This window comes from Jaculus jaculus, chromosome 14, assembly GCF_020740685.1.
Source record: "Jaculus jaculus isolate mJacJac1 chromosome 14, mJacJac1.mat.Y.cur, whole genome shotgun sequence".
NCBI classification, from domain to species: Eukaryota; Metazoa; Chordata; class Mammalia; order Rodentia; family Dipodidae; genus Jaculus; species Jaculus jaculus.
Genome location: NC_059115.1, coordinates 73,902,069 through 73,926,929, shown reverse-complemented (window position 1 = coordinate 73,926,929; position 24,861 = coordinate 73,902,069). Strand labels below are relative to the sequence as shown.

General features: G+C 43.5%; 1 protein-coding gene across 1 annotated transcript; it reads right to left on the bottom strand.

The window, feature by feature from the left end:
* Window positions 1-3,894: 3,894 nt before the first annotated feature.
* Window positions 3,895-24,714, bottom strand: Mblac2 (metallo-beta-lactamase domain containing 2). Its single transcript, XM_004651623.2, has 2 exons — window positions 24,239-24,714; window positions 3,895-7,125 (listed from the first exon to the last, which is right to left on the bottom strand). Exons 1-2 carry the CDS (start codon window positions 24,690-24,692, stop codon window positions 6,740-6,742), a joined length of 840 nt encoding a protein of 279 aa, XP_004651680.1. The 5' UTR covers window positions 24,693-24,714; the 3' UTR covers window positions 3,895-6,739.
* Between the last annotated feature and the right edge of the window lie 147 nt (window positions 24,715-24,861).

Below are 24,861 nucleotides of genomic sequence, written 5' to 3'. Positions count from 1 at the left end.
AGCAGAGGTCATAGCCCTCTTACAGACACGGAAGGTAGAGCTGGCTTATATTATCATGTTGCCTTGTTTTATATTCCCCTGCTCTCAATGGTTTAGACGTGGCCAGTGTAGGCACTTTGAGAGAAGTTGGATTTATCAATGCCCGTGTGTGTGCACCCAATACCGGCAACACAGGCTTGACAGCCCCTGCCTCTGAGGTGCAGTATTGTCACATAAAGGAACCTTTTCCCTGGCAAGATGGAGATGCCTCAGCCCCTGTGACCCAGGAGCACACTGTGGTCTCCATGGAGATTCTGGCAGCTGTGTTCCAGTGATTTTATCATTCAGACTCTGGAGGCTAAATTAATGTGCTGCTAAAATGAAGTGAAACAGAACTTCAGGGTCAAGTTGCATCTTTATTGACATGTCCTGTGTAATTCACTCCATATATTTTCCTTAAAAATAGCAAATTCTTCATGGCTCTGGGGCCTTCATTAAATGATGTAGTTTTTGTAGTTCTTGCCTGAACAAACCATTATTTTAATATTTTTAACTTATTCCACTTTGTTGTCTATTTAATAGCCAAGCTTTTTAAGGATTAAATCAGCTGAATAGCTCGATAAAAATAAATTACCTTAATATAAATGTAGTTTTTATTGTTTGATTCTTTGATCCATGACTCAATTATTCACTTTTTTCTTTCTCCATTATGTCTCATTTCCCCAAATAGTTTACCAGAATTTGACTTTGGCTTGAGAATATATAGGATATATTTTCAATTGTTTTTTATTTGTTTATTCTCAATTTAGCTCAATGTTACATAGTAAATGTATTAAGTCACATATTACAGAAGATGCATATGTAAGTATAAAACAGTTTTGGAATTTTTTTTTTTAGTTATTCATGGTAGGGTCTCACTTTAGCCCAGGCTGACCTGAAATTCACTATGTAGTTTCAGGCTAGCCTTGAACTCACAGTAATCCTCATATTGCAATCCTCCTACTGATCTGCCTAGCAAGTGCTGGGATTAAAGGTGTGAGCCACCTGACTAAAAGATGTTTTTATCTTATTTTTATTTATTAGAGAGAGAATGGGCACACCAGGGCCTCTAGCCACTGCAAACAAACTCCAGACGCATGTGCCACCATGTGCATCTGACCTATATAGGTCCTGGGGAATTGAACCTGGATCCTTAAGCTTTGCAGGCAAGTGCCTTAACCTCTAAGCTATCTGTCCATCCCTCTAAAACAGTTTAAAAAAATTTTTTTTTCTTCACTTACTGGCAAGTAGTTTTATAATTATAACAATGATGTGAACAGTTATGTTGCAGAGAATTAAATTTCTTTATTATTTTTCTGAGAACCTAAGGAGATAGCAATTATAGTAATTCGCATCTTTAGAGTCTCTGCTCTAGAAGGTGAGGTCCATTGCTGAAGACACCATTTGCTGCCAGTACAGGACTGGAGAGACGTGGCTGGAATCCTCTCAGAGAGTTAGCCCATCTAGTGCCAGCAAGCACTGCGTGAGCTACTGGGGGTAAAGTGGCCAACAACGGGGTGACCAACCAGGGGGTCTAAGCTACTCTGAAGCAACCAGCCTGACAAGAAGCACCCACCAGTGCAGAGGTGGCACACAGCCTTGGTGAGTAACCAGTGGCTTTCTGATTTGCTCAGAGATCTGCTCAGTGAAAAAAAAAAAAAAAGTATCTGGAACTAGGAACCAGGTCAGAATCCTATGGAGACAAAGATTATGTCCTCTGGTGACAAGCTCCCGCTAGTCTTTGGCTCAAAGATGGGCTACACCCATCAAAATCCCTCTATATTAATGACACTTATCTAATTTAGCCTATGTTGGCTTCACTCTCTGTTGGAGAATCTGTTTTGTCTTTTTCAGAAGGTAGTGAGACCCAAGGAGATAAACCACCCTCTATCTCAGTCAAGGCCCAGGTGAAGCCACAGAGGAAGTGGGGAGACATCAAGTGTGCTGCTTCTGCGGTGAGCCTGACAAGCAGCACCAGGGTGAACCAGACGGACCCTGGGGACACCCAGCACAAACCGAAGCAGAGATCCAGAGGCTCCTGAGAGCTCATCACTGGAGTAGATTTAAAACTCACCCACCTCGGCTCAGGGAACTGTGCTGAAGAGGGGGCAGGAAGACTGTAAGAGCCACAGGTTGAGACATCATGCCCAGAGGCATTCCCTTCCCTTCCCTCACCCAAAAGAAATAGGGCAGGGATTGAACAGAGAATTCTCAAAGGAAAAATTCAAACGACCAATGAACACCTAGAGATGTTCAGTATCTCTACTCATCAGAGAAACACATTCTCTGGAATAATGGTGGCCCACTGAGCGGGAAAAGCAGGAGATCGGGCCAGGGGAGAAATCAACCAGCCAGGCAAGAAGCAGGCACCTGGGCCACACTGGCACACAGCCTGTGCAGGCAGACAACTATTCTAGGCTTGGACTTGAAACCGCTTGGTGGGGGCGGGGTGGGGGGGGAAGAGCTCCTATCTACTGCTGGGAACCAAGTCATAATCCCAAGGAGAGATTCCAGAGAGAACCTCCACTGTTCTTTGGCTAAGAAGAGTGGGCACACACATCTCTCTAACGACTAAGCTTGTCCTCTATAATCCAATGGAGAAACTTTTGTTTTGTTTTGGCTTTGGTTTTTCCGAGGTAGGGTTTCATTCTGGTCCAGGCTGACCTGGCATTCACTATGGAGTCTCAGGGTGGTCTCAAGCTCACAGTGATCTTCCTACCTCTGCCTCTGGAGTTCTGGGATTAAAGGCGTGCGCCACCATGCCTAGCATCTCCTCACATTCTTTATAGCATCTTAATTTTAAGGCATTAAAATTTTTTGTTGTGGTGCAGTAATAACGATAAAACTCGGCCCCTGGTGAAATGACCCCTTCCTGGGTGCCTCCGACCTGGGATCTTCGATGTACATAACTTTTAATGTGGCGGCCTTGCCCCAGAGGACTGATACACAGAAGGAAACCAGGGTGCTTCTCCAGGACTCTTATTTACCTTGAGACCTTGTCTCCTGAGATTCCTGGACCAGTGGTTTGCTTTCTTCCCACCTCCTTGCTCTCTGGCTTTTTCTGTCCTCTTGACTTCTCCCTCCCTTAAGCCACCACTTCTGAGAAGTAAAGAACTTGCCTTAGTGCTGGAAAAAAAAAAATTGTTGTTGTGGGCTGGAGAGATGGCTTAGCGGTTAAGGCGCTTGCCTGCAAAGCCAAAGGACCCAAGTTCAATTCCCTAGGACCCATGTAAACCGGATGCACAAGGTGGTGTATGTCTATGGAATTTGTTTGCAGTAGCTGGATGCCCCAGCCCATTCTTTCTCTCTCCATATACCTTTCTTTCTCAAGTAAATAAATAAAATATATTAATAAATTTTTAAAATGTTGTAATTGTGCTTTGGGTTTCTATAAAAGCAGACCTTCCTTCTTCTGATGGACAAAGATGCAGTTCTGGTTTACACGTTTACATGAACAATTGTAATGTTGCTGAAGTGTCCATTTTTCATCTACTATTTTGAGAATCTGAATGTATTAAGGATACAGGGTTCTCTAGGTGTTTTGCTGTTTCTGGGTTTTACATTGTTTTCTCACAAATTTGACACTTTTTTGTTTGTTTGTTTTGTTTTCTGAGGTAGTGTTTCATTCTAGCTCAGGCTGACCTGGAATTCACTATGTAGTCTCAGGGTGGCCTTGAATTCTCTGTGAGCCTCCTGCCTCTGCCTCCCAAGTGCTGGGATTAAAGACGTGTGCCACCATGCCCGGACTTTGACATGTGATTTTTAATGAATTTTTAAAAACTATCATTCATGTATGTATGTGTATATATATAGATATAGATATATATCTTTAAGAAATTAAGAATAATTTTGTAATATTACAAAAAGTACCACTAATACACTGAAATAAACATCCACTTTAATATTTACCACACAAATGTTCACATACACTTATCTGAAAATCATATGACAATTTGAACACGTTACATTCATATTACTATCCATATAAGAACAAGTACACACAATCAATTATACAACTATATCAGGATAAAACACAACATTTTCATTTGCTTGAAGTTCGTCAGTTAAAAGCAGACATTAAGGAAAATCAGAGTCCAACCATTAATCATTAGCAATATAAATAAAAATTATTTTTAAGTATCTTACATCTTGACAACTTTGAATTACACTTATAATCTTATATTTCTACAAATCATGAATTGTAAGGGTCACTGTCAGGGTGAAAATATATATATTTAAAGATTTTTAAAATGCTATACTGCTTTGATATTATTTGATTTCTTCTTTGCACATTGGCATCTTGGACAGTAAAAATACACCTTGCCAATTTTATGTGTTATGCAGATATATGAGGAAAGAACAGAGTTTGGGAGCAGACAAACCTGTGTTTAATTACCAGTTTTGTTCCTACTCCATATTGGGTGAGGGTAATCAATTACCTTTTGTTGCTGGAACCAGGACTAAATTGTACAATTCATAGTTAAAACGTATAGCATGGGCACTAAATGAATATCTTTCTAATTTATTCCCATCTTATTCACATAGTAGCAATAATAAAATATCACAGTGTTATGTTCTATCATAACTGAAAAACCTGAAAAATTTGGAAATCAACAAAAAATATCAATGTATGCTGAGAACTGCACTTTCAATAAATAAGGGAATCCCTCAGGAGAAGTAAATATTTCCTAATAAAACTTAATGCCTACCATACCCTGATTTTAAAATAAATCCTTAAATATGACAAAAATGGTCAATGGTTAAGGACTTCTGGTTTTAGTTTGTGCTGCTGATATAAAAATAATGGCTATATTTAAGGCTTCTTCAGTGATTGTAGTTGCCCTGAACCAATCTATATTCATGACGTTGCACCATCAGTTGAAGTAGGCCGACTGCCTTGAATGACACAATTGAGCACTGGTGATATTCCATATCCTTTCTACCTCCAAGTAAAGGTGTATTTGGTGGCTCGCGGCAGTTCAGTTTGTCTGTCACTAAGGACGAGTCACATGCGCAGTCACAAGCCCATCTTTTTCAAGCTAAGTACGTGGTGCTTGGGAGAAATGGGCTTCTTTAAAGCAAAATCTATACTGTCTCAAGGAGTGCCCTGTTCCTGGATCTCTTTTGTTTCCTACCCTGACCACCAATCAAATCACTCTTCCACATCTGACTCAAATAACCTGCTTTAGGGACTTTTCCTCCACCCAATGTTGCAACCCTCCTTATAGGTCCCTTATAATTAGGCATAATTTATATTAACTTCTACCTGCATATATTCTTCTTTAGCTTTTCTGTGCCTTCAACTTCCAGGTATCATGTCTCTGACTTTTTTTAACCTTGCACAGTGTTTAGCATAGTGCTGTATACTGTTGTGACTATGAGCATGTATGTGGAGTGTGTGTGAATCTGAAGAATCTGGGTGTTTGTGGGTAAGAAAGTTACATAATTTGACAGAAATAGAAATTTCTGCATTTTCCTAATATTAAATGATTTAATTTCCAAAATGACATTAGTTTGGTTATAGGTATGTCAATAATAAGAAAAGTGGCAAAATTTGTTTAAAACCCATTTATGAAATATTCTAAAAGGTTTTCTGATAAATTATTATTGAGAGCACCAAACCAAAACAGTTACTCGAGATGTGACACTTCCTATGACTTTATGAACAGAGACTTGTTTTCACTCAACACAAAGAATACTGGGCAGGAGTAGGTGTTGTGAATCAGGATAAACCACAGGCAATCAACTCTAGATGGACACCAAATCACATTTTGCAATTAATTTAAAAAATCATTCTATAGTACATACACATGTTAGATTAAATAAAAGAATGGTTTATATCAAGATGTCATTGACATCAATCACTTTGATACTGTAAAACATGACATAATACTGAGGTTGCTATTTAACAAGAAAATTTTTGTTTATAAGTTATTAATATTAAAATAGGATATAATAAAAAATTAGTCTCAATGTGTATATTTTCAAATTTGCCTGACAGTGGCCTTCTGAGAAATCTGACAATTTGTAGTTAGATTATATACACTTGAATTTTACTTTTCTGACTAAAAATATTACTTACATAATGGCAAACAACAATAAATAGTAGCTTTTTACTGAAACACTCAGCAATTTATATTTATATTTAAAGCTTTGCAAAAAAAATCCCCAAAATTCCTTGTCCTTTTCATAAGTTAAATTACATAGCCTGTAATATATGCTATAATTACACAAAGAAAAAATAAATTAAAGGGAGGCATAAGTTTCAGGACCATAAAGATGGTATGTTTTAGCTGTCATTCTAAATACTAGCTTATATGCTTTATTTTTAAATAATACACTAACAAAATCAGTTTGGAGTATTAGCATAAAACTCAGTCTGCCTTTTCCCAGGTCTCCTAGGAAATAAAGGAGCAATGGCAGTTTTTTCTCTTGCTGTGAAATGCTTCCTGGCTTCCCCACATCACTCCTGGGGCATTTCTGGAGCAAATGTAAAATGACAGCCTTGGAACTTATAAGTGGTTTCTTATTTGAAAGAAAAGAAAAATAATTAACTCTTTCCTATTTTGGCTTACTCATTCTCAATCTTTTTTTTTTCCCCCTTCTAATATACAATAAATATACAAAAACACATTCTGAAGTGCTCATTATTGACCATTTTAAACAACACAAATGAACTGGGTTTTACAGTCACTGCAAATAAATGACCAGTACACATATACTAGGGTGAGGTCCTAGAATTTGTTACACGCAGGGCTAAACTTGCAAGAGACCGCATGGCGAAAGTAGACACTTTGTGACATATCCCAGCTTTTGAAATATAGTTAGAAGCCAATCGGAAAAGCCTTTCAGCACCAAAGGTATTGAAGTGCCCAGGAAGCACCTTTTCCACAAGCCCTCTGTCCACTAATTCTATTAGACGTTCACAAGTTCCAACGTAGTCATTTATCCTGCTGTATGGGAGCCAATCAATTAGTGATCCATCATACACAACATCTCCACTGAAGAGAATCTTCCGGTCTTTGTCATGTAAGCAAATGCTGCCTCTGGAGTGACCTGGCATGTGCATAACAGTGAGCTGTCTGTCACCAAGGTTGATTACATCCCCTACAAGTGGAAAGAGAATTTGCAGATGAACATGACTGCATACTTTAGTCATTAAAAAAAAAAAATAGCAGATCATTAAATAGATTCAAAGAAACTGGAAGGATTTACACTCATTTCACTTTTATTCCACAAATACCATATTTCTTAATGATGATGTAGAGGTAGGTGGTGTTGTAGTTACTCTTCATTGCTGAGACAAGCACCCAGCCAGAAGCGGGGTTCACTTGCAGAATGCAAGGGAAACACCAACAGGGGCAGAAGAAGCTGCATCACTTGCACAGATGCATCGCAGAGGGACGCAACCAGCCAGCCAGCAAACAGGAACAGCCGGAGTTCCAAATGTCTCTGAACACATCTGAGGCCTGGGCGACAAGTCTGGCTCCGTGGACGCCTCCTCCAGCAGGCTGCAGGAGACTTGGGAAGGAAGCTTAGCCTTCATCAAAAATACCTGAGGGTGTGGAGGGCCAACACTCACCTTCAAACCACCGCAGGGGGCTTGCACATTCTCATGGTTTGATAGCTTAGTATTTGTTACAAAAATCTTTGCCAAGGTGACCAATTTAGAATGTTACTCACAGAGGCTGTGGTTTAAAAATGATCCTGACTTCAATCTTATGAATACTCCTTTATATGTGTTTCAGGTACAGATTGAAATGCCAAAAATGCAAAAATACTCCAGTACCCAGAAGGTGACCATCGGGCCAGAATGTTAGCCCTCTAAGAGGAACCCTTACTGATGTGGCCTAACATTGCCCCCTTATCAGCAAGAAGCAGTTAAGGGTGGTCATCACCTAATGTCCCTAACAGCAGCTGGGGTGGCTTCAGAGAGGGGACTGAAACACTACAGGGGATAGACAGTTTCCTTGGCTGGGAAGTCAGGGAAGCAAGGGCCCTTGGTAGGTGACTATATTCTAACCCAGTACGGGGTTCCTCGGTTTCCTCCTCCTTCTTCCTGGTTTGAGTGAATTTTCCTGCTGGTGGGCTGGCTCTGGGCTTTCTGGGACCTGTGCAGTACCGGATGCATCATGGACCAACCAGCCTTCTTCACTGAAGCTGGCCGGTCATGGAGGCTGGACAGGCGGACATCCCCAATTCAGTAACAATCCAATTCCAACTGGAACTGCAGATTTCCCAGCTCTAGAATCCCCTCCTCCCACAGGAATCCGTTCTCTGCTTTCTTTTTAAAATCTATTTTATTTTTATTTATTTGAAAGAGAGAGAGAATGAGGCAGATTAAGAGAGAGAGAGAGAGAGAGAGAATAGGCATGCCAGGGCCTCTAGCTCCTGCAAATGAACTCCAGATGCGTGCGCCAACTTATGCATCTGGCTTACGTGGGCCCCGGGCAATAGAACTGAAGTCCTTTGGCTTTGCAGGCAAGTGCTTTAACCATTAAGCCATATCTCCAGCCCTGTTCTCTTTACTTTCTAGTCTTCATACTTTGAAATAAATTTTATTCTTTTAAGCACAAAAGATAAAATAATTAAAAAAGCAAAAAGGTGATCTTGTGATCAAATAATTTTGATAGCACTTGTTTCCAAGAAAATTGATTACCCTGTTTTTCTGTAAGACTTCTTAGAGCTTTTAATATTTCAGTGAAAATTGAAGCCATACTTACAATTATACAAGTTTTCAGATGTACTTTGGGTATAACCAAAGTTATACCCAAGTTCTGGATTAGAAAAATCAATATTGTAAAAGGGACATCCTATCAAAAGCAATCTACAGACTTAATGCCAACCCCATCAACATTCCAATCCCTTTCTTCATTGATACAGAAAACACAATCGTGGTGGCGCAAATTTTTAATCCCAACACTCGAGAGACAGAGATAGGAGGACTGCCGTGAGTTCGAGGCCACCCTGAGACAACATGGTGAATTCCAGGTCCGCCTGGGCTACAGTGAAACCCTACCTCGAAAAAAAAAGAAAGAAATCCTAAAATTCAATTGCTAACACCAAAAAGCTTAGATAGCCAAAGCAATCCTGAGTAACAAAAATAAAGCTACAGTTATCATCATGTCTGATTTCAGGTATCTTACAGAGGCACGGTTACAAACACAGCACAGCACTGACTGCTACAGAAGCAGACAGTTAGATCGGTGGAACAGAACAGCGGATATAAACCTATGCAGCTACAGCCATCTGAGTTTTTTCAAGTGTCATCACTTAACAAATATTTGTTTACTTATTTATTGGTGAGAGAATGAATCTGAGCATGAGTGTGACAGAGCCTTTGGCCACCATAAATAAACTCCACATGCAAGCAAGCACTTTTAACTGCTGAGTCATAGTCCCAGCAACAGTCATCTCATTTTTTTTTTGTAATTTTTTAATAATAAATGTCTTTAAAATTTTTTTTTTCATTTATTTATTTGAGACAGAGAGAGGGTAAGAGAGAGACAGAGAAAGAATGGGCACGCCAGGGCCTCTAGCCATTGCAAACGAACTCTAGATGCATGTGCCACCATGTGCATCTGGCTTACAGGGGACCTGGAGAATTGAATCGGGATCCTTAGGCTTCACAGGCATGTGCCTTAACCACTAAGCCATCTCTCCAGCCCTTTTCATAATTTTTTTTTTTTTTATGAGTGAGCAAAAGAGAGAGGGAATTGGCACACAAGGGCCTCCAGCGGCTGCAATAGAACTCCAGACATGTGCACCGCCTTGCACGCATGTGTGACCTTGTGTGCTTGGGTCACCTTTGTGTCTGGTTTACATGGGATCTGGAAAGTCGAACATGGGTCCTTAGGCTTTGCAGGCAAGTGCCTTAACCGCTAAACCATCTCTCCAGCTCCAGTCATCTGATTTCTTTTTTATGCTTAGGTTGACCTGGAATTCACTATGTAATCTCAGGGTGGCCTTGAACTCAAGGTGATCCTCCTGCCTCTGCCTCCTAAATGCTGGGATTAAAGGCATGTGCCAGTACTCTAGACTAGTCATCTGATTTTTGACAAAAATGCCAAAAGTAGAACTGGGCGTGGTGGTGGACACCTTTAATCTCAGCACTTGGGAGAGGTAAGATGATCATTTTGAGTTCAATGACACCCTGAGATTACATAGTGAATTCCAGAGTGAGACCTTACCTTGAAAAAAAAAAAAAAAAGAAGACGCCAAAAGCAGTCACAGCCTCTTTGGAAAAAACAGGTATTTATATGTAGCAGAATGAAACTAGATCCTTATCTCTCTCCATGAATATTAATGGATTTCACATGAATATCAATTGATTCCAAATGGATCAGAGAACTTTGTATCACGCATGAAACTCTGAAACTGCTAGAGGGAAAAGTAGGGGAAACACTCTAACATATGGGCATAGATGGGCAAGGACTTTCTGAATAGAAATCCAGTTGTTCAGAAGATAAGGCTGCTAACCAACCAATGGGATCTCATGAAATTAGAAAGCCTCTGTATGGCAAAGAACACTGTGAATTGAGCAAAGAGGCAGCTTACAGAACGTAAGAAAGTCTTTGCCAGCTATACATTCTGACAGAGGATTAATATCTATGACATAAAAACTACACAATAGATATCAAACAACACAAGTAACAAGTGGACCATAGGGCTAGGGAGACGGCTCCGAGGTTAAAGGTGCTTGATTGCACCCTAATGGAGGTTTCTCAGATAGCTCACGGCAGATCTACCATTATACCACTCTTGGGCATCTACTCTGAGGACTGTACTCTTTACTACAGAGACAGGTGCCCACTGCCCAAGAGTGGGCTAGCTGCTTCTAGAAGCAGAGGCTGAGGTTTAAGACTGACTGTTTCAGGCACTCAAGGGTGGGCTAGCTGCTTCTAGAAGCAGAGGCTGAGGTTTAAGACTGACTGTTGCAGGCACTCAAGGGTGGGCTAGCTGCTTGTTACGGCAGCTGAGAGCAGCAGAGAAAACTGATCCTTGAAGCTATTTGACCCAGTGATGGGTGCTGCTGCTGCTGCTGCTGCTGCCGCCGCCCTGATGATCCGCAGCTGCAGAGCTTCCACGGATGCAGGCGCTCGGTGCTGTTTCTACTGAACAGCCAGGACGCGGCAATTCAGGAGCAATTTGAACACTGCGTGGATAAAAGGCAAGCAACTTTTGACTTTGAATCATCACACGTTAAAGGAAATGATATGGGACTCTGCTGATCCAGACACACGCATGTGCACACACGCATACACACACACACACACACACACTGTCCACATCCATAATCACACCTGCTGTCTTCCACAGATCTGTGACAGTTCTGTGGGAAATTCATTACTGACTGCTTTATCTTCAACACGATGGTCAGCCCTTGTCTCTCAATCTCTCTCTCTCTCTCTCTCTCTCTCTCTCACACACACACACACACACACACACGTTCTAGGTCAAGGGCACAACCAGGCCAATGAGGGAATTGGGCAAAGAGCACAGCTGAATGCCAACCAGCACCTGCAAGCACTGCTCGTCGATACGGGTCACCGTCTGTCGGGGCAAAGGCATCTGAGGCAGAGGAGGCAGAAGTCCCGCTACTACAAGTGGGTGAATTATATCAACTTCAGGGCAAGACGCAAGTCAGGACTTTAGCAAGAAAATAATCTCACAGCAATATTCTCAGAAAAAAATTATTTGTAAGGGCCACAGTAAATATTCCCAGTTCTTTCCCATAGCTCTAGTCACACATTTTTATTCATTATAGCTCATTCCCATAGCACGTCACGGTTTGCTGATGCTGTAGTCACAGTAACTAGAAACTGCAATCAGCTTAGACGCTTATCAACTCAAGAAGTGTTACTTGTACACAATGGAGTTTATTTCTGATGGAAAGAAAACAAATTACAAAATCTGTAGGAAAATGGACGGGTCTGGAAGAGATTATACTAAGTGAGGTAACCAAGGCTCAGGAAACCAAACACCACATGTTTTCTATTAGATGCGGATCTTAGTTGGAGTGAAAGTCGCTAGTGGGTGACAGGAAGCTATGAAGGGGCCGTGAAGGAAGGAGGGAGGGGAGGTCTTAAGGGCAGAGGCTCGTAGAGATGTAAGTGGAGAGCTGGAATACTGGGGGAACGGTGGTCTATGAGGGTGGATCAGGGATGGGGATGGAGAGGATGATCGAGGGGGAGGAGGGTTAATCAAAACTAAAGATAAGGCTGGTGCTGGAAATCAAGTCAGGATCACACGGCAGGAAAGAGTAGCCAGCACACCAAAAAACTCCTAAACAACTGCACGCACCCCTAACCTAAAGCACTCTCACGCTGGTGGGAGAGTCTTTTTTTTTTTTTTATTGTTTGGTTTTCTGAGGTAGGGTTTTATTCTAGCCCAAGCTGACCTGAAATTCACTACGTAGTCTCAGGGTGGCCTCAAACTCAGTGATCCTCCTACCTCTGCCTCTGGAGTGCTGGGATTAAGGGTGTGCGCCACCACACCTGGCGGAGCATCTGTCTTATTTTACAGATGACAGACAAAACGGAGGAGAACCTAGATTCATCGGTAAGACAAGATACTAGACAAGTTGCTCTCTACATCTGCTAGGGCCCTTAAGAAGTTGCAGAGGAAGCAACTGCATGAACACTGCTCTCACTGCTCGCCTGACAACCAGCTCCAGGGTGATGGTGACAGATGTGATGATCAATGAAAACCCATCAAAGCAGAAATCCAGAGGCTACAGAGAACTCAACACTAAACAGACTACCAGCAGGCCTGCCGTGGCTCAGGGAATATTGTGGAAGAGGGGGTGGAAAGATTGTACGAGCTACCCAGTAGATAGGAATACCCTGAGGCAGGGTCCCCCACTACCCCATAGGCTTTCAGGACCCCACAGTGATTACTATAACTCCACTGAGGAGGGCCCCCAGGGTAATGTGAATTGGAATGAGGGGATAAATGTGTATAACCAGCTATAACATATTATATGTAAAAGTTAAAAAATAAACAAATAACCAAAAAGTTATTTTGCTCTTCTCTTTCCCTCTTCCTAAAATTCTACTTCTCATATCTGCCTGTTTCTCTATTTAAAATGCTCTTTTGGAGGCTGGAAAAATGGTTCAGTGGTTAAAGGCACTAGATTGCAAAGCCTGAAAGGCCAGGTTCAATTCGCCAATACCCATGCAAAATCAGATACACAGGGAGGTGTATACATCTGGAATTTGTTTGCAGAGGCAAGAGTCCCCGGTGCACCTACACACACTCTCTCTCCTGCTGTGCTCATACTTTCTCCCGCTACGCCCATGCTTTCTCTCTCTCTCTCCCGTTGTGCCAATTCTCTCTGCTTGCAAATGAAAATAGATAAAATATATTTTAAAACTGTCAAACCAGGGCTGGAGAGATGGCTTAGCGGTTAAGCACTTGCCTGTGAAGCCTAAGGACCCTGGTTCGAGGCTCGGTTCCTCAGGTCCCACGTTAGCCAGATGCACAAGGGGGCGCACGCGTCTGGAGTTCGTTTGCAGAGGCTGGAAGCCCTGGCGCGCCCATTCTCTCCCTCCCTCTATCTGTCTTTCTCTCTGTGTCTGTCACTCTCAAATAAATAAATAAATTAATTAAAAAAATACATAAATAAAACTATCAAACCAAAGAATCCATGGAAAACTAAAAGCAGGGCAGGAGAGATGGTTTAGCAGTTAACGCACTTGCCCGCAAAGGCTAAGGACTCACATTTGACCTTACAGGTCCCACGTGAGCCAGGCGCACAAGGTGACATAGCACACAAGGTCACAGGCCCGTACTAGGTGACACATAAGTTGGAGTACAGTAGCTGGAGGCCCTGGTGTGCCAGTTTTATCCCACCTCCCTCTTGCATTAAAAAAAAAAAAAACTAAACTAAAAGCATAGAAAACCTATTCGATAAATTAACACAGAAAATTCCCTCAACTCTGAGAAACACATGGATATACAAGCACCGAGGGCACTCAGAACCCAGAACAGATGGCCAGAGGGGACCCTCCCAGCGGCACGTTGTCATGACACCCACTCAACAAAAACCCTAAAAGCCATGAAACGCGACAGATTTCGAGGCCTGAATGTAAATAATAACCAGCCAAGACTACTACATCCAGCAACATTACCTTTTATAATCAATGAATAAGTAAAGACATTTCAGGACAGGCACGCAGCCCTGCAAAGTATACTTACAGGAACTTTAAACACAGGAGGGAGAAGTCCCGCCTCAATCATGACAGCACAGGCAGGAATGGATTTCATGAGCAGGTGAACTAAGGTGAACTAAGCCAAGAGCAGTCACGTACAAACCAGGTAACCCTCAAACTCCCAGCATATGAAAGGAAAGGACAAATAGTGACCCAACCAGAAAGACAACCAACAAAATGACTGAAATTAGCAAACTTTTCTCAATAATAACCATATATGTAAAAGGTCTTAACTTTCTAATTCAAAGGATGGAGACTAGGTGATTGTATTAAAAATAAGATCTAGCCGCCGGGTGTGGTGGTGCACGCCTTTAATCCCAGTATTCGGGAGGCAGAGGTAGGAGGATCACCGTGAGTTCAAGGCCGCCCTGAGACTACATAGTGAATTCCAGGTTAGTCTGAACTAGACTGAGACCCTACCTCAAAAAACCAAAAATAATAATAATAATAATAATATCATCTAGCCTTTCATCCCAGCACTTGGGAGGCACAAGTAGGAGGATTGCCATGAGTTCGAGGCCACCCTGAGACTACACAGTGAATTCCAGGTCAGCCTGGACTAGAGTGAGACCCTACCTTGAAAAACCAACAAAAATAAAATAAAATAAAAATAAGATCTAGCACATGCCTTTAATCCCAGCACTTGGGAGGCTGACGTAAAGGAACACTGTGAGTTCTAGGCCAGCCTGGACCTACAGAGTGAGTTCCAGGTTAGCCTGGGCTAGAGTGAGACCCTGCCTCAAAACAAATAAGATATTAATGAAATCTAGAGGACCATTGGGGAATCCTTCACAGACATTCTTTAAAAAGTTGGAATATGTAGAAAAATATGAATAAATTCCTAGGCACACATGACCAAAATTTAACCAAGAAGATAGAAGCTTAAACAGATCTATAATGAGCAATGAGGTTGTCAGTAATAGAACAATAACAACAAAAAGCTGGGCATGGTGGCACACGCTTTTAATCTCAGCACTTGGGAGGCTGAGATAGAAGGATCACTGTGAGTTCAAGGCCAGCCTGAGACTACATAGTGAATTCCATGTCAGCCTAGCTAGATTGATAGAGCAAGACCTTATTTTGAAAAACAAAACAAAAAGAAGCTCACCGCTAGGCTTGGTGGCAAATGCCTTTAGTCCCAGCACTTGGGAGGTGGAGATAGGAGGATCCTGTGCATCCAAGGCCACCCTGAGACTACATAGTGAATTCCAGGTCAGCCTGGGCTAGAGTGACAACCTACCTCAAAAATCAAAAAACCTTTAATCCCAGCATTTGGGAGGCAGATGGAGTAGGATCACATGAGTTTGAGGACACCCTGAAACTATATAGTGAATTCCAGGTCAGCCTGGGCTAGAGCTACCTCAAAAAACCACCACCACCAACAGCAACAAATCAATGTTACTCAAACTATTCCATGAAGTAGAAAAAATGAAGGACCACTATCAAACTCATTCTATAAAACCAGCATTAGGTTGATATCAAAAAATCAGATAAGGGACTGGAGAGATGGCTTAGGGGTTAATCGCTTGCCTGTGAAGCCTAAGGACCTTGGTTCGAGGCTCGATTCCCCAGGACCCACATTAGCCAGATGCACAAGGGGGCGCACGCATCTGGAGTTCGTTTTCAGTGGCTGTAGGCCCTGGTGTGCCCATTCTCTCTCTCTCTCTCTGTGTGTCGCTCTCAAATAAATAAATGAAAATAAACAAAAAAATGTAAAAAACAGATAAGGACAGAACAACAAGAAAAAAAAATCTAAAGTCCAATTTTTCATCCTAAATAAAATGCTTGCGCACCAAACTCCACAACACACTACAAAAGATTATATGCCATAATGGAGTTGGTGCATCGATACATACACACCCCCTCTCGCCTGCCATGCTCATACTCTCTCGCTACACCCATGTGGACGCAAAAATGATTCAACATATGTAAGTGAAATACAGCACTCAGGGAGAGAAATCAAAGATTCAAAAAAGACAAAGTTCGGGCTGGAGAGATGGCTTAGTGGTTAAGGCGCTTTCCTGCAAAGCCAAAGGACCGAGGTTCAATTCCCCAGAACCCATGTAAACCAGATGCACAAGGTGGTGCACGTGTCTGGAGTTCATCTGCAATGGCTGGAGGCCCTCGTACACCCACTCTCTCTCTCTTCCTCTCTCTGTCAAATAAAAATTAAATTAAAAAAAAAGACAAAGTTCCAGACTTCTCGTGTACAAAGCCTGGAAGACATTAGGGGCAGAGGAGGGCATCTCAACACAATAAAGGTTACAATATCAAACCTACAGCCGCTGGTATAACACATTAATGTGGTGGCTCGGGCCTGGCTGAGATTCTCTGGGCTGTGCAAGGATTTGCCCACACTGCGTTGAGCAAAGGCAAGGACCAAGACCACAGAGAAGCACCCTGCGCGCACAACCCCCAATGCATCTGCCGTGTTTGGCCAGTCACAGACCCAGGGGCTCAGAGGCCTAGAATGACCAAAACAGAGGTGGGTTCACTGACAAGGAAGAGCCCTGTGCTGTGCTTGCCTCACCCGGGAAATCCCCAAGATGAACTCCTGGATGGCCCATCAAGTTCACCATGATCCTCACCATGTGTGGCAAGGGTAATGGCACAGATCCTGAAGATGCCATCAGAAATGCTTTCACCAGGGCTGAAGAGATGGCTTAGCAGTTAAGGTACTTGACTACAAAGTTTAAGGACACAGGTTTGATACCCCAGAACCTATGTAAGACAGATGCACAAGGAGGCAAATCTGCCTGGAGTTCGTAGTAGCTAGAAGCCCTGTCATACCTATTCCTTCTGTCTCAACAAATAAATACTTTTTTTTTTTGGTTTTTCGAGGTGGGGTCTTGCTCTAGCCCAGGCTGACCTGGAATTAACAATGTAGTCTCAGGGTGGCCTCAAACTCATAGCGATCCTCCTACCTCTGCCTCCTGAGTGCTGGGATTAAAGGCATGTGCCACATCTGGTTCATGAATACTTTTTGTTCATTTTTAAAATTTTTATTTATTTGAGAGCAACAGACACAGAAAGAGAGGCAAAGAGAGAGAGAATGGGTGTGCCACGGCCTCCAGCCACTGCAAAGCAACTCCAGACGCATGCACCCCCTTGTGCACCTGGCTAACATGGGTCCTGGGGAATTGAGCCTTGAACCGGGGTCCTTAGGCTTCACAGACAAGCACTTAACCACTAAGCCATCTCTCCAGCCCAAATAAATACTTTTTAAAAAAATGCTTTTGCTGGGCGTGGTGGTGCATGTCTTTAATCCCAGCACTCAGGAGGCAGAGGTAGGAGGATCACCGTGAGTTCAAAGACATCCTGAGACTACATAGTGAGTTCCAGGTCAGCCTGAGCTACAATGGAGATCCTACCTCGGAAATCCAAAAAAATTAAATATAAATAAAAAACTATAAGCCACTCAGAGTCAATGCATTTTTCCCAGAGGTTATTCCTTTAATTTTTTTTCTGTATGATTAAACTTTATGGTAAAGTTATATATACATATATATCTGTGTGTGTGTATACATACATATATGTACGTATATAGAGAGAGAGAGAAAAAGAGGGAAGGGGGAGTCTCTGCTGGTCCCACCCATTTCTGACTTGGCAGATACTGGGTAGCATTAGGAGTCTGCACTCTTGGAGCTGGGGAGGTGGCTCAGCAGTTAAAGGCGCTTGCTTGCAAAGCCTGACAGCCTAGGTTTGATTCTCCAGTACCAACGTGAAGTCAGATGTACAAAGTGGAGTTTGCAGTGGCAAGAGGTCCTGGTATACTCATACTGTCACGGTCCCCTCTTCATTCACTCATTCTCTCAAATAAGTATTAAAAAAACAATCTGCACTTTTGACAAGTTCCAGTTAACAGGGAGGACGCTCACGGCAGGGCAGTTTCAAAACTACTAGTGAGAGCACTGCCGCTTTAGAGAAGACCATGTGGGAAAAGATGACATGGAAATAGCTCGCTGCATGACTGCACTGCATACAACTGCAATGCGATGTGATTCTAAACCCACCAGCTCTCTTAAACAGTGATAGGCACCATTTAACCACCTCACCACCTGGAAAATTCATTACCAACAAGACTTCTTTTGTCCCACACCAACCCTACAGCATCTAAACTGTAGTTTGGGGTAGTAAAATCCAGAAACTGCTATTTGTGTGTGTGCAGGATACATGTGGTGTCGTTCACGATGTGATGTATGCACAGCACGTGTACGTGTGTGCAGACAGATGCACGTGCCCATACAGAGGCCAGAGAACACTGGATGCCTCCCATCCTCGTACTTCCCGGAGCCAGAGCCTCTCCTCAGCCCAGCTCCGCAGTTCTCCTGCCCCAGTGAGCCTGTGGTCTCCACTCCGCAGGACTAGAGTTCGAGACCTGCACGGCCACACCCAAGGTTTTATGTGGGTGCTAGAAAAACCAAACATGGGCAGTCTCAGGCCCTCATGCTTAACTGGCAAGCAATTTTACCTGTTGAGCCATCTCCTCAGCTGGAAATTGCATTTGTTTCTTTTGGTTTTTCTAAATAGGGTCTCCCTGTATCCCAGCCTGACCCGGAATTCACTATATAGTCTCAGGCTGGCTTCTTCCTCCACACACCCAACTGAAACAGCTATTTAAAAAAAAAAATCTATATATATATTTAATTTATTTATTTGAGAGAGAGTGCAAGAGATAGAGAGAGAGAGAGAGAGTGGGCGCACCAGGGCATCCAGCCACTGCAAACAAACTCCAGACGCGTGTGCTACCTTGTGCATCTGGCTTACGTGGGTACTAGGGAATCAAACCTAGGTCTTTAGGCTTTGCAGGCAAGCGCCTTGGTTATTAAGCTGTCTCTTAGCCCTAAAATAGCTTTTGTTTGTTTTTTGAGGTAGGGTCTCACTCTAGCTCAGGCTGACCTTGAAGTTTGGGCAATCCTCCCACCTCTGCCACCCGAGTGCTGGGATTAAAGGCATGTGCCACTATGCCCGGCTGAAATAGCTATTATTATTATTTTTTGAAATAGCTATTTTTAACATGCCCACCAAACGATTATTTTGTGCAGAAAATTTCAAGAATCATTGTCATGCCTAATGATTTTTCCAAGACAACCCCAAGCAACATCTAACCACAGGGCTGCAGGTTCCGACTGCACCTCCAGGACAGCAGAGCAGAAAGCAGAGCCCTCACATCTGTCCTGGGGATGGTTCTACTTTAAGACCAAAAAAAAAAAAAAAAAAAAGCTGCATGTTGCATTTAGGTTTGCATTGCTGGCAGAAATCACCCAACCAAGAGCAGCTTTTGGGAAGAAAAAGGGTTCATTTGGCTAACAGACTCTAAAGGAAGCTCCACGATGGCAGGGGAAAATGAAAGCATGAGCATTTTCTCATGTTCACTTTACAAAGTATAATTGTCTCCACGTAAATAATAACCGTACATACACAAGTTTTGGATTCACCAGTGAGTTATGCTCCAATGACTTCATGCATTCATTACTATTAGTTTGAATCTTTCACGCGGCCCACCGCTCCTTAGCCTCCACCGTCCGCACACGCGCGCTGCATGCCGACTACATTTCTTTCTCACAGCACTCCCACCCAGAGAACCCCAGAGCCCTCCGCACCTGGGTACTGTCGCTGTCAGCTTGGCAACTGTGGGCATGAATGTGGAGGCCAGAGGTGGACATCAAGTGTCTTCCTTGTTCATTCACCTCATCTTTTCCCCCCAAGTCAGGGTCTTTTACTGAGCCTGGATCTCACCAATTTGGCTAGACCAGCTAGCCAGCAAGCCTAAAGGTTCCTCACTAGCACTGGGCTTATGGGTATGCACTGCCGTACCTATCTTCTTTATATCAATACTGGGGATTTGAACTCAAGCACTTTTAAGGACTAAGCCATCTCCCAGGCCAGGAGTGGGAAGAATGCAATGTTTTAAGATGGGAAACATTCGTTTATTCAAATGGGAAATTTCTCTTCCTCCCCCCCCCCCAGCTCTAAAGTCAATTCAGATCTCAGCATATGACCCTTTTGTTTAAATTTCTGCAAACTTTTTTTCTACAAACTTGTAGAATCTTCTTGGACCTCAGTGTTGAGATTTTTTTTTTTTTTTCAAGGTAGGTTCTTATTCTGGTCCAGGCTGACCTGGAGTTAACTCTGTAGTCTCAGGGTGGCCTCGAATTCACAGCGATCCTCCTTCCTCTGCCTCCCGAGTGCTGGGATTAAAGGTGTGCGCCACCACGCCCGGCAGTGGTCTGAGATTTTATGTAATGTGCCTGGTTCAGATCCCTTCAGCGTGAAGCTCACATCCTGTGGGATATGTCTTAGCTAACCTCTACCTCTCCGATCTCACCTCCCTTGCTTTATCTCTGCTCCTGTTATTCCAATACAAGACTTTCCACTCCGGTTCTACTTATTTATTCCTTTTCTTTTATGTTACACTTTACCCATTTTGCCTTTTACAGTTTGCAATTTTTATCTTCCATGCCATTTACAAAGTCATTTCTGATGACTTTGCTTATGGAAATTGTACTATTTTGAGAATATCTTCTTTCCTTCTTTCTAGAATGCAAGAGTTTGGCATCTCCCGTGATACTAACGCTAATCCTCCGTGCTCAAGTTGCTTTATGCCACTGAGCCCATTAGAGGCTTTTGCCAGACAGCTTGTCATAGTGCTTACTTGCCTGTGAGAGCAGGGATGAACATGCTACCTGAAGCTTATACCCAGGGCCTTTTGAACGAGGCCTGGAAGCAGAGAGATGAGGCCAGAGATGATTGAGGAATTCCTCCACGTGGGCATCTTAGGGGTCAGATTTCCCAGGAAAGGTTCTTCTAATTTCCTAAGGGGTCGCCCTGGCTCTCACACTTCGAGTATCCAGTAAGGAGTGCACACACACACGCTCAGTCCTCCTGTGCCACCTCGTGAGTCACCCTGAGTTCAGTGGCCCTCCATCAAGAAGCCCCTCTGTTTCCCATCCACAGAGAATACAGCAGCTGAATGGAGGAAGGACATGCTTTTTTTTTTTTCTTTTTCTTCAAGTGTTCTTGAATTTTTGTATGTTTGTTTAGTTTTGTTGTTTTCAAGGGAGGGTCTCACTGTAGCTCAGGCTGACCTGGAATTCACTATGTGGTCTCAGGGTGGCATTGAACTCATGGTGATCCTCCTACCTCTGTTAAGATTAAAGGTAAGCACCACCACGCCCAGCACTTTTGAGTTTTAAGAGCTGCTTCACCTAGTCAACTTAAGGCATGCCTACTGCCCCACTGATACACCTCTGCTGACAATTCCTGAGCCATTTAAGGCTTAATGCAAATTGCACTGGCTCTCCATGCACTTCTGCTTTCTACCATCCAAAGCAGTTTCTAACCAATGTTGATTTAGACTGAAACAAATCGTGGCCTCTTGACGGCGATTAGTGGGACTCTAGGAGGGACACAGGTCACACATAGCTGCTCAATTTCCTTTTGGGAATACTGCATTTTCTGTTTTTAATTTCCCAAAACGACTTGTCTATCTGAAACCATTCCTTTGCGGTGGTCGCTTGATGACTCTAGTTACATTGTTTAAATATGCATAATGAGGACAAAAGAGGAATCCCTTGAACTTGAAGCACTTGAATACTGTGAAAAGTACGCAAAGTGATTTGTGCTATTCCAAAGGTCTGGGCTACCTCTCAGGTCTCTTGCTATCTTCTGAAAGGGAAAACACCACTTCACTATAGCATGGAGAGTTGTTTATCCATCAAAGATAATGTACTGGATGAAATGGCTATTCTCTCCTTACCCTTCATTTAGAAGTCAGCTTGTGGGTTAGAGATACAGTGTACAGATTTCTGCTTCTTCTTGACAGGCGATCATCAATTCACTAAATGAAATGTAGTAAATGATTTCAGTCTCCTGTGTTCTAACCAGAGCAATGAAGACTTCATGCTGTTCCGGTACATGGTGTATGCACGTGCAAATGGATATGAATTTTTAATGTGCCTTGTATCTCCTTCCAGGCATCTATATTGCAATACATACAGCAAGTTAGCAGGGCACAAAAATTCAGAAGAGACGGAAATGAATATTCCTGAGAAGTGAGGGAATCACATGCTTACTTGGAAGGGTAAAGCAAGCAGCTCTTGATGAAAAACACTCTTGGGTCACACAGCACCACCTCCTAAGTGTTTGCTAAATATTACCTTCTCTTTCCACACTTCTGAAGGCTTAGAGAACCACAGAGGTAGCCTGTAGACTTTTCCAGCTCCAAAAATCAATTGGTCTTCAGGAAACTGGAGTTCTAATCCCAGTTCCTTCCCAAATGGTCGATTTGATCTAAGACATGATATTCAGACTTACAGACTCAAAGCAAATCACAAGTATTTTTTCTTTTAAACAACTTAACTATATTTTAATATGCATATAAACATTTTTGTGCCCTATGTACCAAAACTACTTAGAAATCTTACCTTTGAATGTAGCTATTTTAACAATATAGTAATTCAAAGTATTTTAATGTAAACATATTTTAAATCTCTAATTTCCAAATAATGTTAAGACTCCCATGTATTGCAGTTTTTAATCTTCAGGTTTAAATCTTTTTTTTTTTTTTTTCCTCCCCAAGGTAGGGTCACACTCTAGCTCAGGCTGACCTGGAATTCACTATGTAGTCTTAGGGTGGCCTCAAACTCACAGCGATCCTCCTACCTCTGCCTCCCAAGTGCTGGAATTAAAGGTGTGCGCCACCACGCCTGGCATGTTTAAATTTTTAAAGAAGAAATCTGTTGGTGGAAGGTGATGAATGCAATACAATTTTTTAATATCACAAATGATCTCATCTGTAAGATAAATAAGTGGATTTCAGTAAGATATCTCATTACTTGCCATACTGTTTATTCCCATAATGACCTTCATTATACTGCAGCAACGGATTTTTCCACATCACTGAGGGGTGTCTTAATAAACTAAATAGGCAATTAAAATGATTAAAATAGGAAAGAGGAGCTTTCATAGTCTACTCAGAATTATCTTTCTTGGATAGGATTAATGTACATTCTGCATGCTTTGATCTATTGTGCCTTGGTACAAATCCAAGCTTTGATCATGTCTTTGCCCAGTGGACACTAGAGAAAATATGTGATCAGGAATCAGGGGAAATCAAAAGTATTTGAAAAAAAATGAAATCAATGTATTGCTACTAGGGCTAACTAGCTTAATCACTGAAGTTTCTGCAAAGAGGGGTGAGGTCCTCTACTATTTTATTTTGTTCCATAAATTTCTCTTTGGATCCTGTCGTTCACAGGGTCAAAAGGAACCAAGCTTCTACCTACTTAGTCTACCTACTTCAGCCACGTTGGAAATAAGCCTCTATCCATCTTTGTCGGGCCTTGCTTTCACCCAAAGCAGGCATCTGTTATCTGTTAACTCAGGCACAGTCTGCTGTTCGGCCACTGTCAAGCCGCTTGTCTTAGGTGACAACATGAAGAAAACAAATTCACGTGAGAGGTGTGGATGAATGAGAACTGGAACCACAGCTCTGAGGCCCTTCCAAGCCTACAGGTGGGTCGTGGTCACACCGTGCAGAGCCAGGGAACCGAAGTCAGCATCTCTCACAAGCACAGATCACAACCACCACTCTTCAGGAGGCGTTATTCCTTAGAAGTGTACTCGCTAAAAAGCTCCTGGAAATGCAAGATTGGTTCGGAGGGGGGGACGGAATCTCTAGTGACAAGTCTGTGTCGTGTCACTACCGTAGCAAGGCACCTGATTTGGGGGGGGGGGGAAGGGTGCCTGCTTGTAATCACAAGCTACGCTGTGCCAGAGCTGGTCTCCCTGCGGAGGAGGCTGCAATGGCCTTGGTCGGGTTTGACCAAGCGGGTTTTTACTGAGGGAAGGGCGACGGGCAAATGATGTTGCTGCGATGTCCCAACCGTGGCCTCGCAGGTCTGCAACCCGCAGCACTAGCTTGGTCCCCCACCCTCATCCCTTCCGTTAGCCAGGGAGCGCGCCCACCCGCCGGGGAGGGGGCTGATTATGGGGTGGTCCATTACCATCTTGCAGGATGAGGGTGGGCTGCACCGCCTGCACCCGGAACTGCCGTGCCCTCCAGCCGGGGCTGGGAGCCCGCACCACCTCGCTGTCGGAGAGCCAGGTCACCGTCTCAAAGTTATCCCCGCGAGCCAGGGCCTCGGCCTCGGCGTGATGCACGGCCACCTGGTCGAACTGATAGAGGCCACCCGAGTGGTCGAAGTGCACGTGAGTGGCCACGGCCAGCAGCGGCCGGCGCGGAGCGTCCTCCTTGAGCGCGCCGTCCTGCAGCAGCCCGGCCGAGTGCAGGTAGTCGGGCAGGCTGCGCAGCCCCAGGCCCGTGTCGATCACCACGTCCCGCTCGGAGCCGCGCACCAGCCAGATGTTGGCGCGGTTGCCCGACTCGTAGAAGCGCTCTTGGATCCAGAAGATGCCGTCGCCCAGAGCCTTGTGCGCGTACCACTCGAGCGCAGACATGCTGGGCACGGCTGGCGGCGGGCTGGTGGGTGGGTGGCTGGGTGGTGGAGGGGGGCGGCGGCTGGCAAGGCTGGGTGTCGCCTCCCGCAGGCTGTCCGGAGAGCCCGGCGCTGGAGTGGCGCGATCAGCCCGCAGCGCGGCGAGGGGCGGGGACGGACGCAGAGGAGGA

Bases quoted from the DNA above. Each gene is read 5' to 3' on its own strand.
- Mblac2 (XM_004651623.2), bottom strand. From the start codon at position 24,692: ATGTCTGCGCTCGAGTGGTACGCGCACAAGGCTCTGGGCGACGGCATC. The intron at 7,126-24,238 runs GTAATGGACCAC...TTCCACTTGTAG, and splicing joins CACCCTCATCCTGCAAGATG to GGGATGTAATCAACCTTGGT.